General features: G+C 31.5%; 1 protein-coding gene across 1 annotated transcript in view; it reads right to left on the reverse strand.

The window, feature by feature from the left end:
- Positions 1-15,238, reverse strand: part of LOC115874889 (DIS3-like exonuclease 2) — an 89,173-nt gene that overhangs the window by 18,065 nt on the left and 55,870 nt on the right. Inside the window, exons 11-12 of the mRNA XM_030890189.1 lie at positions 1,674-1,871; positions 1,535-1,619 (exon numbers count right to left, since the gene is read on the reverse strand). Of these exons, the coding sequence (XP_030746049.1) occupies positions 1,535-1,619; positions 1,674-1,871 (283 nt within the window). The remainder of the gene's footprint in view (positions 1-1,534; positions 1,620-1,673; positions 1,872-15,238) is intronic.

Raw genomic sequence — 15,238 nt, forward strand, 5'->3', positions numbered from 1 at the left:
ATAACTAAATATGTATATGGCTTTCTCACAAACTGTTTTTTTATGAACAATTCAATCTCCCTTTTTCTATTTCCAACAAGTACACATAAATGGCAGAATATGTCATATGATTTCTTGCCAAAGTACTTTCATAAGATCTTTGTTTTTAGGTTTGGTGGACATATTTTCATTTCACCGATTTCAGATTAAATTATAAAAATAACATTGAAGATACAGAAAGATATAGAAAATAGTTTTAAAATTTTAAATGTTTCTTAGTAATAAAAAATATTGAAAAACAGATATTTTTTATGGTTGCTTATTTTTAATTTTTTTATGGTTATTTATTCACAGAATATGCTTACTTAAATTAAATTCGAACATTTAGAATCCTCATATGGATTTTATCCAAAAAATACCCCTCAGTAAATCGACTGAAGAATAATTATCCCAAGTAGCATTTTTGGACACATTTCAGGTAATGTTTCTCATAATCGTGTCTATTTCTTGACATAAAATGGAAACGATATGCGACAAATAGGATATATTTTCGAAACCTATAGATTTTATATGGCTTTAATACATGTGTTTCCAATGTAGTGGCACTAGCCGTTTCCTGCAATGTTTCGACGCGGAATTAAAACTTTTAGAGGAAATATTTCAAAACATTTTCTGCAATTTGTGTCCAAGATGTTTCCGTTTTCAGCAGCCACTGTTTCTAATTGTGAAGAAACAAAATACCAAACTAAAATGTATGTGTGTGAATTTCAAAATAAAAACAACCATCAACAATATCGACCTCTATCATAATTTTTTTGCCTTAAGATCTTTGTTTTTAGGTTTTCTCGCACAAAAAATGTCTGGCAAAAGCAAATTCATCTTTTAATTTAATAATGCACTTTCATATTTTTAATGCCCCTTCTATATATTATTATTTGTTGCTATAAAATATTTTTGTTTTGCTGGTAACATTTACTCACCATATCTCCTTTCTTCTGCTTTTTTAATTATAGTACTATAAAACTTGAAGAATGCTTAAATGCAAAAACCGCAGGACAAAATCCAAACAATAAAGTAAGGTTATGTTCTCATATTTGACAGAATATCAAAAAAATTATGGAAACTTCAGGTACAAAACGGATACGAAATCTTTATAAATATGAGCCACATCTGTTTCTTAAAAGTTTCGAAAAATTTGTGACACTAAGATCTTTATTGTTATAGCTTATGTAGCGAAACCATAATTTGGGAAAATGTTGCGAAACAAAAAGCGATTTATGTTTCGAAACATATGTATCAAAAATGTGACAAAACTGTTATGTAATGTTCCTCAGCAGAGATTGTGTTTCGATTTTGTGTGTAAAAATGCTACTTGGGATTAAAAGAATCCTTAATTTATTCAAATGAGTAATTTACAATATTTAAAAAGCTCCATTTCCTTTTAGTCCCCAAATTACTAAAATAACTCAAATAACTAGCCAGGTTAGTTATTGCTTAACTGAATTATCAAGTTATACTAAATTTGATAATTTAGTTTCACTTAAAAATAAAATACCTTTTAGCGTTATGTTTTTGTACGTTACAGTTTGTAGCCACTTTTTGTACATGATCCGTTTCCCATTTTGGCTTTTCCGAATAACCTTGAAAAAAACTTTAGTAAATCAATATTTAATATATATTTATTTTTATTCTACCTAAACTAGCTGCCAACAATCTATGCACCATTATATCCGCATATCTTCTTATAGGAGAAGTGAAGTGGGTATATAGTGGGACGCTTAATGCATAATGAGCAAACTCACTTTCGTTGTCCATAATAGAGGAACAAAAATAATTTGCTCTTGTCATTGGCTTTGCAAATAAATGGTTTAGAACAATGCCTCTGCAGAAACCTGTTAAAAAAAGCACAAATAAATTATTTTAAACAATGTCCTCCTATACATTGTTCTTAAATAATACATTAATTAATTAAACATTTATTATATAAAAGAATTAACAAAAATATTTCATCATAGTAGGTTCTTATACAGGGTGTTTCAAAACAAATGCGAAAAACTTCAGGGGGTAATTCCTTGTTCAAAATAAAGGGTAGTTTGCTTCATAAACATTGGGTCAAAAGTCTACCATTAGGGAGATATTGCGGTACAAAGATGGCGGAAAATAATGTTTTTATTATTTATCTTGAAAACGAAAAGAGATAGACTAATAAAATTTTATGGAAGCATTACTGTCTGATGAAAAAACACTTTCTGGTAATTTTTTCACTTTTTTAAAATGAGTGGAAGGGGTTGAAATAAACTACCCCTATCATTCTTGTTAACGAAATTTAAAGAAAAATCTTATCAAACACATGCAAATAAATTAATTTGGATAGTTTAGTTTGTTTAGAAACTTTTTTATTTCTTGTATTTTTTTGATAAAACTCACCGATTTGAAATTAAAAAATAAAATGTAAGGCATTACATGTCAGGACAAAAAACATTTTCTGATAAAGAATCTAGTGGGCTGCTGTAATTTTTTTAGGAAAAAATCTAGTCGGCCGCTGTTACTTTTTAGGATGTTCCTAATATTATTTTATTTGACATTACTCTACTGCAATACGTTATTATCTAGATGATTATTATTATCGTTGGTTATCACTAGATTCTTAATCTAAAAATGTTTTTTGTCCTGACATGTAATGCTTTACATTTTATTTTTTAATTTCCAATCGGTGAGTTTTATCAAAAAAACAAAAGAGGTAAAAAAGTTTCTAAACAAACTAAACTACCCAAATTAAAGCATTTGCATGTGTTTGATAAGATTTTTCTTTAAATTTCGTTAACAAGAATGATAGGGGTAGTTTATTTCAACCCCTTCCACTCATTTTAAAAAAGTAAAAAAATTACCTGAAAGTGTGTTTTCATAACAGTAATGCTTCCATAAAATTTCATTAGTCTATCTCTTTTCGTTTTCAAGATAAAAAATAAAAACATTATATTTCCGCCATCTTTGTACCGCGATATCTTCCTAATGGTTGACTTTTGACCCAACGTTTATAAAGCAAACTACCCTTTATTTTGAACAAGGAATCACCCCCTAAAGTTTTTCGCATTTGTTTTGAAACACCCTGTATACCTACAGGGTCCGGCAATAGTGCGTCGGGCATCTGTAGATCCTAGAATAAAAAACTTGTGAATTTTATTTAAGTGTAAACCCCACAGTGGCTTTATCGACGATTTTGAACACACTAAATCCAAAAAATTCCTGGTTTTTGTGGAGATGTTTTTAAAAACATTTATTAAACAAGCGGGAGTACAATACGCGTTGATGGATTCTGAAGGAACCCTGTGCCTGCGTCGTGCAGCGGCTTAAATATGAACATAAGTGCTGATGAATATAAAGTATAAGATTTCTACAGGGTGTGTTAATTATACAATTATAACTAGACTATCTAAAGTAAATACCTAATATACATGGTGACGCACCCCATTCGCCTCGGTTGATTATACAAAAACGGAAAGATGTAGAAACAAAATATTTTATGGGTATATGTAGAGAGACAATGCGCATAATTTAAAATTATTTTGAAATGTACAGGGTGTGTCAGAACTAAGATCCATACCAAAGTTATATTTTTTCTTATGGAACACCGGGTATTTTATTTCATTTTTGGATTCTTGGACATAAAATAAGGCATTTATTATAAGGGTTTGATATGTCTAAAGCTTTGGTTTTTGAGATATTTAAAGATATTTAAACATGTATGCTATAATAAAAAGGTTTGTCAACACCTTGTACATTACTTTTCAGAATTAATTCTGGTGCTGACTTTCAAGCTAAAGAAATAAACTTAACTAAAAAATTTGATTGCTTCCTTAAATGTATACAGGGGTATCAAAAATTGCTGGTCTATTTTAGCTATTTATTTCATAAAAACTTCGTTATTTCAAATGCAACACTATTCAAACTATATTAGGGTTTCCTATACCTATCTGGCTCAGATTTTGAATAAAAAACGATTTTTCAATAAAACTGTAATCAAGATGGCTGGTGTCGTCATGGCAATTTTCTAGTAACACTTAGTAGCTATTTTCAAAATCGACATTAGTTTATGGACTTTATTTAAATTTATAACAGTTAATTTTTTATTTAATTTACCCACAACAGTTTAATAAGTAAGCATTTATTATTTTTTAAGAAAAATAAAGAAATAGTTCTTTGATTTATATTACGATGACTTGTAGATGTATTGGATTTTCTATAAAAAAATCAATTAAGACAAATTCATTTTCTTCACTTCCAACGACAGATTTCTGCCTAATAGGTTTTTCATCAACTCTGCGAAATAGGAAAAGTAGTTTTTTAAAGGAACGCTTATCAGGAAGATTCCTATTAAGATATCTTTGAGCATAAACCCTTCAGGCCAACAAATAATAACTGTCCTCACAAAATAAAATCACTAGTAACATATGCATTCCTTCGGCCACCAGATACTGCTTCATTTTTCTTGATAAAATAATAAATACTTACTTATTAATACTATTGTAGGTAAATTAAATAAAAATAACCTGTTATAAATTTAAATAAAGTCCATAAACTAATGTCTATTTTGAAAATAGCTACTAAGTGTCACTAGAAAATTTTCATGGCGACACACCAGCCATCTTGATTACAATTTTATTGAAAAATCGCTTTTTATTCAAAATCTGAGCCAGATAGGTATAGGAAACCCTATTATAGTTTGAAAGAGCATTTAAATCTGCTTCGACTTATTTAAAAAAATACATAATGTTGCATTTGAAATAACGAAGTTTTTATGTAAAATAAATAGTTAAAATAAACCAGCAATTTTTGATACCCCTGTATACATTTAAGGAAGCAATCAAATTTTTTAGTTAAGTTTATTTCTCTGCCTTGAAACTCAGCACCAGAATTAATTCTGAAAAGTAATGTACAAGGTGTTGACAAACCTTTTTATTATAGCATGCATATTTAAATATCTTTAAATATCTCAAAAACCAAAGCTTACAGGTGCGCCACCCTGTATAAATCATACAGGGTGTACAAAATTCTACTCCAAACTTTTTAAAATATAAAATAATTGTTCTTCGTTTTTTTAAAAACCTGTATATTATTTTTTTCAATAGATGGAGAAAAATTAACATTTTTTGTATTTAAAGTATTTCAAAATTTTTAACGGTTTCGTAGATATTCGCGGTTTTATGTTTTATTTTTTATCAAAGCCACCCAATGATTTTTCTCCCGTATTTTACCGTTGAAAGAGCCATATGAAATAATACTGCGTGTATGATGAAAACCATTAAAAATTTTGAAATACTTTAAAAACAAAAAATGTTCATTTTTTAACTCTCTATGTAATAAAAAAATAATATACAGGGTGTTATATTAAAAAAAACAAAGAAAAATTATTTTATATTTTAGAAAGTTTGGCGTAGAATTTTGAAGACCCTGTATGATTTACGAGTACCATATTTGTAGCAAAGTAAGTACAAACCTGCTAAAGTAAATACCTAATATAGTTTTCATTTCAGGAGAGTTCTTGTATTTGTAATATTTTTTTAGAGAAAGTTGAAAAATATATATTTTTTATTTATTTATTAATATCTCTGAAACTATTGAAATACACTACTCAAAACAATTATCGCATATTTGAATAAAAGTAATTATTACATATTTCTCAATGAGGCATACGCTTTTCTGCATTTCTCTTGTGAGTTTTTTAAGGATGATTAGGGTACGCACTGGCATGTAATTTTTAGTCGGCCGACTACTTAGGCGCAAAAGTGAAAACAATACATTCTTCTGGAGCCGATCGGCCCAATATTTGATTAATTGTTGCCTTAGGCTATGCGCTGAAAGGCAATTTTTAATCGGCCGACATTTAGTTGCATATTTGTAACCAATATGTCCTTATAAAGCCGCGCTCACATGCAATCAAATAGTCGGCCGATCGACTTCATAAGTATATATTGTTTTCACTTTTGCAACTAAATAGTCGACCGATTAAAAACTACAGTTCAGCGCGTGGCCTTATTGTATCGAATTTCCCTTCACAGTGTCCATACTATTTAAAATCGTAAGTCAGGGAACTCAAAGTGTCTTGTTTTTCAAATTAATATTTTTTTTAGAAAATATGCGATAATTGTTTTGAGTAGTTTATATTTACTCATATCTTAGGATTATGGAAAATGATCTGAAAGGAAACCAAAAATGCAACAATATACAGGGTGTTCCATTTAAAAAAAATATCCCGATCCACTCACACTTTTTTTGAACCACCCTATAAAAGTTAAAATATTTTCCTGAAACATATCCCCGTACATTCTTTAGATTTACACTTAAACAAAATTCTCAAGTTTTTTATTTTAGGAGGTACAGATGCCCGACGCACTACAGCCGGACCTTGTATACAGGGTGGTCCGAACTGTATTCCGCAAACTTTCGCAGCATATTCTACAAATAAAAATAAGTAAAAAAGTTCGTATAAATTTATGTCCTAAAATGTTTAGTTTCGGAAATACAGGGTGTAGAAGTTTCACTTTTATTTCGATTTCCTCCAAATAATTTTTGAAGTAACGTCAATATTTGCGTTAAGAAATTTGATTTTGATGTCAGTATGACTCCTACTTATAGAGGGCGCTGCCTACATATTTTTTAAGTGGTTTGGAGGGTAATAACTTTTCGTCCGTACCTGTATAAAACTATTTAGTAAAAAATATACATTTGCAACCTTTTTTTACATAAAAAAGGTTTCTTGATAAAAATCGCTACGAGTAATGTATTATATATTGGTGAATGCGCTGGTATACATATTGTAATAGAAGGTATTGTGAGTTGCATAACATCGTCTTTTAGTTTAGTGCTGTTGCTGTTGTCTTTGGCATAGTCACGTTGAGAATATAATTATTAACAAAACCCTTTCGAGAGTTGTTTTATTGCAGCCTGATAATACATGGTGTCAAGTGTGAATCCTGTGTATTAGTCTGGGTATTAAGCAAAGTGAAGAAAAAATGAATTCTTGCTACGAGTAAGTTTTTTTTTTTTTGGATTTGAAGATTTCCGCAAGTGCGTCAGCCATACAAAACAAAATGGAGTCAGTCTTTAGGCAATGCCTTCTATTAAAAGATCAGCCCACGGGCGAGATTTATGACGTCACGCTAGTTAGATATAACGGATTAATAAATATGTTGTAGAATACATGGAAAACATAATTATTCCTCAGATTTTTGGTTTGTATTTTAAAAATGATATAGTTTAAATGAAATATACATAATATACAGTTAATAACTCCTTCTCATTAACTGATGCTGAAACCGAAGATTTGAAGAAGGTCGATTGAAAAGTTTGAAGAATATTGTAGTCCTAGAAAAAATATTATATTTGAAAGATACAGATTCAATTCCATTATACAAAATGATGGTCAATCGTTGATTCTTTTTGACTGAGTTGAGGAAAGCGTTCAAAACGACAGAATATGGAGAGCCTCGAACAAATGATTAGGGATAGATTTCTGTTGGTTGGAGTGTCAAACAAACTTTACACAAGAAAGGCTACTGAGAGAATCTGATTTGACGCTTGAAATGGCTATAAAAATTTGTAGAGCTGTTGAGATCAGCAAATCACAGAGCAAAGCCCTTCAAAATGAAGCATTTGTAAGTGCAGTAACTACTAAAGATAAAGTAAAAAGAAGCCAATCAGAAAAACAGATTATGTGTAGCTATTGTGGGTACAATCATGATAGAGGCAAATGTCCAGCTTTTTGGGAAGAAGTGTACCAAGTGCAAGTGGGTAAAAATCACTTTGCAGCAGTGTGTAGAAGAAAGAAAAAGACACTAACAAGAATAGAAAAAAAGTCAATGAAGTCTCAAGAGATGTGGACCTGTCAGAAAGTTCAGAAGAGAGTGAGTTCTATTTATGCCTTGGTAAAAAGTGTTAGTTCAGTGAACCAGAATAGCAGAGAGATGTGGTGTGAGGACATCATTGTTGAAAAATAAGAAGATACAATTCAAGCTCGATGACTGGGGCTGAGGTCAATGTATTGCCAATTGAATACCTGGAGAAGATTGGGAAGGTAAGAAACCTGTTAAAGACTAATATCACGTTAGTATCTTATGGCAGTTCAAATTTTAAAATTAAGCCGAGAGGTGAGGTTATTTTAAACTGTTCTATAAATAGTAAATGTTCAAAATTGTCATTTGTTGTAGTTGAGGGCAAGAATCAAATGCCACTGTTAGGTTTGTCAGGGTGTACAGATTTAAATCTTTTGAAGAGAATTGATAAATTAGACATTCAGTTTAAATCATTAAACAAAGTTATTTCGTTGTATCCTAATGTATTTTCGGGGCTTGGTGAATTTCCAAAGAAACATAAAATTGTTTTAGAGGAAGGTTATGTTCCACATATACAGCCAGCAAGACGAGTTCCTCAGGCTCTGCATGAGAGGTTGAAATCCAAACTAGCAGAATTAGAAGAGCAGAAAGTCATTAAAAAAGTACAGAATCCAACAGAGTGGCTTAATCCATTGGTAATAGTTGAGAAGAAAAATGGTGATCTCAGATTGTGCCTTGATCCAAAATTTTTGAATAAATATATAAAGCGTGAGCATTTTTTGATCCCAACATCAGAAGAAATAGCTAGCAAATTATCAAACAAAAAATTCTTTTCGGTACTGGATATGAAAGATGGTTACTTTCAAGTGAAAATAGATGATGAATCTTCAGAGTACTGTAGTTTTGCTACTCCATTTGGGCGTTATAAGTTTTGCAGGTTACCATTCGGTATAAGTTCTGCCCCTGAAGTATTCCAAAGAATGAATTTTGAAATTTTTGGAGGCATCGAGGGAGTAGATATTTATTTTGATGACATTATCATCACAGGTGCAACTGAAGAAGAACATGATCGAAACTTTAAACTTGTTCTTGAGAAGGCTTTGAAATACAACATAAAGTTTAACAAAAAGAAAATTCAATTTAAACAGGAACAGGTAAAATTTATGGGCCAAATTTTTTCAGAAAAAGGAATTCAACCGGATGAGAATTATATAAAAGCTATTCTAGATATGCCAAATCCACAAAATAAAACAGATTTACTGAGATTACTTGGAATGGCTAAGTATCTGGGCAAATTTATCCCAAATTTGTCCAAAGTTACGTCAGTGTTAAGAGAATTAACAAGAAAGGATAGACAATGGAACTGGTCTAAAGAACATGATGAAGCTATAAACGCTTTAAAAACGTTAATGACTAAAGCACCCGTGTTATCATTTTTTGATCCATCTACACCAATAGAGATTGAAAATGATGCATCGAAGGATGGATTAGGATCTTGTATGTCTCAGAACAATCATCCTGTAGGATTTGCTTCCAGAAGTCTAAGTAAAACAGAAATTAGATACTCACAAATTGAAAAAGAGCTATTGGCAATTGTGTTTAGTGTCCAAAAGTTTCATTATTTTATATATGGTGTACGTAATGTCACAATTTACTCTGATCATAAGCCGCTTGAGGCGATTTTCAAAAAAGATTTAAACTCTGTACCACCTCGTTTGCAAAAGAATGTTATTTAAAATTATGCCTTATAAAAAGTGCTGTTTATAAGCCAGGTAAATTTTTATATGTTGCTGATACCTTATCTAGAGCATCTTTAGCTAATGTAGATACAAAATTAGAAGTAGATTTATCAACTGTTGTGCATTCTATAGAAAAATATTTACCAATGTCAAATGAAAAAAAATCAGATTTTAGAAAGGCTACGTTAAATGATTCGGATTTACAGACAATTGTAAAATATCTTGTTGATGGTTGGCCAGAAAATAAAAAAGTTTTATCACACTGTGCACGAAATTTCTTTAAAATAAAGGATTCCCTTTGTGTATCCGATACTTTAAAAATTAACTTTTAGCCCTGATACTTTAATCAGTGATAATATACCTTTTGGAAGTTGTTCGTTTAAGGAATTTGCAAAAAATTGGAATTTTAACATTATTACACGTAGCGCAAATTATCCAAGATCAAATGGATTAGCAGAAAAGGGTGTAGGCATAGCTAAATTACTTTTAAAAAAATCTATTGAGGAAGGAAAAAGTATGTGTGAGGCATTATTACAATATAGGAACACCCCATTAAAAACAATTAATTATTCCCTGTCTCAATTATTAATGTCACGTATTTGTAAGACGAAATTACCTATTAGTGCAGAACTCTTGAAACCAACATTGTGCACAGGTGTATATAATAAACAAAAAATTAGACAAGTTAATAATAAAAATTATTTTAATAAGCACAATAAAAGATCTTAAAGAATTATCACCTGGACAGAATGTTGTGATATTTAATCCAGTTAAGAATTATTGGGAGCCAGGAAAATTGTAAAGTTAGATAACAAACCAAGATGTTATAAAGTATTAGATAAGTTAGGTAACATTGTGAGCAGGAATAGAGTGGACATCAAAGAATCAGCTAATGATTTTAGTGAAGATACTTTCAAGATTTTGCATTGAACAAGTTGTGAAACAAAATAGTCCACCACCTTGTTCAAGTGTCCAGTCTAATCCTGAACTACCTCAAAATCTCCCTAAAACTAGGTCTGGCAGATTTATTAAAAAACCATTAAAATTAGATTTATAATTTTAATATTTTGTTAAGAGGGGAGATGTATTATATATTGGTGAATGCGCTGGTATACATATTGTAATAGAAGGTATTGTGAGTTGCATAACATCGTCTTTTAGTTTAGTGCTGTTGCTGTTGTCTTTGGCATAGTCATGTTGAGAATATAATTATTAACAAAACCCTTTCGAGAGTTGTTTTATTGCAGCCTGATAATACAAGTAATGCTTCTCGAGATATTTTGAATCGAAATTATCAATACCTGTCATCATTGACATAAATTAAACATATCGACTAAATAGTTATTAGACCGAAATCATAAATATGAAATGTTTTTGTGCAAAATGTTTAACAGAAACTATTTTATCATCATTTATTCGATGAAAATTTTTATGGTTAATTATAAAAAAAAGTTCCCAAATTTATCATTTCAGTCAAATACTATCTACTCATCATGTTTATTTTTTGTCAATAATGACATGTATTGACTATTTTCATTCAAATATCTTGAGAACGGTTGCTCCTAGCGATTTTTACCAAGAGACATTTTTTGCCTAAAAAATCACGGAAATGTATATTCTTTCACTCAGTAGTTTTATACAGGTAGGGACGAAAAGTTATTACTCTTCAAACCAGTTAAAAAATATGTAGGTGGCGCCCTCTACTACTAGGAGTCATATTGACATCAAAATCAAATTTCTCATGTCAAAAAACTCCCAGACACCAATTTTTATCTAGATATTGACGTTATTTCGGAAATTATTTGGGAAAAATCGAAATTAAAATGAAACTACTACACCCTATATCTCCGAAACTAAGCATTAAGGACATACATTTATACTAACCTTTTTACTTATTTTTATCTGCAGAATATGCTGCCGAAATTTCCGGAGTACAGTTCGGACCACCCTGTATATACAACACATTTAAATATCGATTCCGCATGCCTTGTCCAAATAGAAATATTCTGGCGCAATCGTCATCTTTCGCGAATCAGAGTATACATGGCAACGCAAAAAATCTTATTTAACTAATTAAAATACTTTATGGCCCCATGTGGTCTCTAAGTGTACGAACACAGTGCAAGCAGGTTTGCCGCTTACTGGTAGTCAGCGCCAATCTAGGTACCTATTCTTGACATCGTTCGCAACTTTGCGTATACGCATCACGTGTATTGTTATAAACAGGGTATCCCAGAAATAAGTGCAAGTATTTTAAAGGGTGGTAGATCTCGATAAAAGAACCATATTTTATCTTTATCGTTTTTCAAATAAGTCCAAAATAACGGAGTTATTTTACTTTGAAAATTTCCAAAAAAAAAAAGATTTTTGCTAGTATTTTGAGAACCTTATTCGTGTGCCTTCTCCTCATCGGAGGTTGGCGACCATCAATTGGAATTCCTCCCTGTCTTGAGCCAAACGGATAATTGCACTGGCCTCTCCTATATTAAACCACTGGCGCAAATTCCGCAACCAGGAAAACCGTTTACGCCCGATGCCTCGTCGTCCTTCAATCTTTCCCTCAACGATCAGCTGTAGCAAACCGAAATATGCTGCTTTCCGTCGTTTTATTGTAGTCAATAGTTCTTGGTCCTTACACATTCTTTCCAATACTTCGAGATTTGTTTGAGAACCACTGGATCTTTTCTGGATTTTCTTTCTTGTAAATTTGATCTACTACCTACCTATGTTGCCATATTATCAAGAAATTATTTTTTTTAAATAAAAACTAAAAAAAATTGCTAAAAAATTCCAAAAATATTTTCAAAAAATTGCGAATTTTCAAAAAAAATTATTTAGAAAAAATCTCATAGGCGTGTTTCTGGGGTTGAATTATACTACCAGTTAAGTTAAAATACTTGAACGTATTTCTGGGACACCCTGTATACGGGTACATAGTAGCGCCGCGCCGCCTCGCGCTTATAACCTTGAAAAATTAAAGCGTGTTATCAATCGGCTAGTTCACAGTGAAAGCAGGTAGGCGCCGTCAACCAGCGTTCATCGGCGTTCTCGCTTTTACCGGAACGAACATTTATTTATTTCTGCTTTTGCACGCGCCGACGGCGCACAGAGGGTATTAAGAACTAAAAGTTGGCCAAAATTATGTTTTATGATTTTTTTGCTTTTTTGCTAGTAATATTAATTATTAGAGAGAGGGTGCTAATATGGAACCCCATTTTGTTTTTCCTACACAATATTTTTTCCTCTACTCTAAAACCCTTTCCACCGATCAAATAGGGTCATTCTGTGCAAAACCAAGCAATTGGATGAGGATGCTAGAACAAGAAAGTAATTTGTATATTATAGACGATATTTGAGCGAGGATGGGTGTTATAGGGTAAAGACTATTTCCTTTAAGAATCTATTTAAATCAATGTTTTTTTGGCAGTGGCAAATATTGGCAAGATTTTTGTACATATTCCAAAACTGGAGACTTTAAGCATTGAACGGATACTAATTTCCATGCGGAATATTGCCGAATCGTCTTACACCTTATAAAAATGCCTCTCATTATAAAGAAATAGAATAGAAGGAAACGTTTCAAAATAAAAAATATGGCATAAAACAGGACTTGCCAGCTGGCTCTGTATCCATCATGACAGTTATTATAAACAATTTGCAAAAAAACAATTGCACTATTTTATAATCTTAGAAATATTCAGAATACACTCAAGATAATTCATACTTATAATTGAAATATGTTATTTACTTGATAGTCAACTTACGACTTAAAAAAACTAATAAACGTGCTTACATTTAGTATTTATAGATTTGTATTCAGTTAAGATAAAAAATGAAAATAAAAAAATATCACTTTTGGCCAGGTTTATAGACCAAATACCCCTATGGCGGGCGCGGCGTTTGAATATGGTTAGGTTAGGTTAGGTTAGTTAATCAGGTAAATTTCCTCTTAATTAACTACTTCCGAACCCTGCTCGCATCTCCGAAAAAGCCATATAACAATACACGTGATGCATATACGCAAAGTTACGCATCACGTGTATTGTTATATGGCTTTTTCGGAGATGCGAGATGTGAGCGATATTTGAAGATGCGAGTGATCAAGAATAGGTACCCAGAGACGGCGCTGGCTGCCGGAAAGCAGAAACCTGCCTCCACTATGTTCGTACCCTAAAGAAAGTAATTATTATATTAAGATATAACACAAAAATGATAAACAGAACAAAACTTTGTATAAATAAAGTGAAATTAAGTGTTTAATAAGATTTTAAAATCAATGATGTTTCTAATTGATTAAAATATTTTTGCATCTTTCGGTAGCACGAGGCAAACTGTTTAGTTTCTACCATGTTCGCTTTGCGTGTAATTACACGGATCGACTGAAATGTTACCGCTCTACCCTAGTAAAAGTAAAATTTAAGTTAACGTCTCCTATTTGCTGCCAGGGCTAATCTGGACGAGGCCTACTTTGTTTACGCGGAATCATAACAGCGGTCCTCGGCCATATCATGGTCAATGGCCTACCGACTTGGCGAGTGTCTAAATCGACTCTTACTCACGAGATATCCGATCTCATCCGGCCTCAAACCGGCGTGAATGAGCAGTGTGTGTCAATAGAGTTTTACACTCTTGCCATGGAACAACAGCACGGCAGAGTTACCGGGCGGTCACCCGTTCATACACTAGTATCGTCTTCCGTCGCATAACTTCGGTGATCTAACGGGAACCGGTGTTTGGACATAGCTAGGCCGTTGCCCTAAGTCAGTTTAAACAATTTCCATTATATTTCAAAGTTTATGGGTTATATTACCTAATTTTACTGGTTTACATGTATTCGGAATGTGTCGTCCGTCGTTCCATCTTAGATCTTATAAACTTCGTGGATAAAGCCATATGTATATTACACACGACTTTGTTTACGGGACTTTCACATATTGTTTTTTTGACATAAACTTTCCTTTTATTGAAAATTTAAGTCAAAATATTGCGAACGGCTACTTTTATATCGGAGGCGGTGGGAACAAGCTTTTGCTTTTGCACTTGACTAAAAAGATGATACCCACCTATATCTTACACTGCATACTAAAGGGCGCCACTTATTTCAAAAAGATGCTGATACTTACAAAGGATAGTACAAACTGAAATAAGAAAATTTGTACAAGTGTATTAATTGAATGGAAACTAAAATAATTAGTATAGCTATTAAATATTTTGAGAAACAATTCAAATACCCAAAAAAATAAGATTTATTACTTATTAGAAATATTCGGTACCTATTCGGCACAGCAGTTATGTACATTAATATACAAGAATTATATTTAAGAAACTCTATCCTAAAACTTGTTTAAAATCAAATTATGTCTTTTCAGATATTATTCAAACAATTATAATATAAAAAAATACTTTTAGAGACGGTCTTGGTTTTATTCGAATATTAAATATCTAAATTTCAATTGACTTATTACGAAGATTCATGAACCTTTTTGTTTATATATAGTTAAGGGAAAAAGTTTAAAAGCTGTATCCAAGATTGCCCTTACAGGTCAAAGATCGTAATGATATAAAAGGTTAACATAAATAGATGTTAAATATGAATAATCAATCAATATAACATGATTATTTTAATAATCAAATACCTACAAGTAAAATTTAAGCAATGCTGAAGGCAAATACTTAAGTGTTAAAAAA

Source organism: Sitophilus oryzae, unplaced genomic scaffold, assembly GCF_002938485.1.
Source record: "Sitophilus oryzae breed Bouriz unplaced genomic scaffold, Soryzae_2.0 scaffold_1307_pilon_pilon, whole genome shotgun sequence".
Lineage (NCBI taxonomy): Eukaryota > Metazoa > Arthropoda > Insecta > Coleoptera > Curculionidae > Sitophilus > Sitophilus oryzae.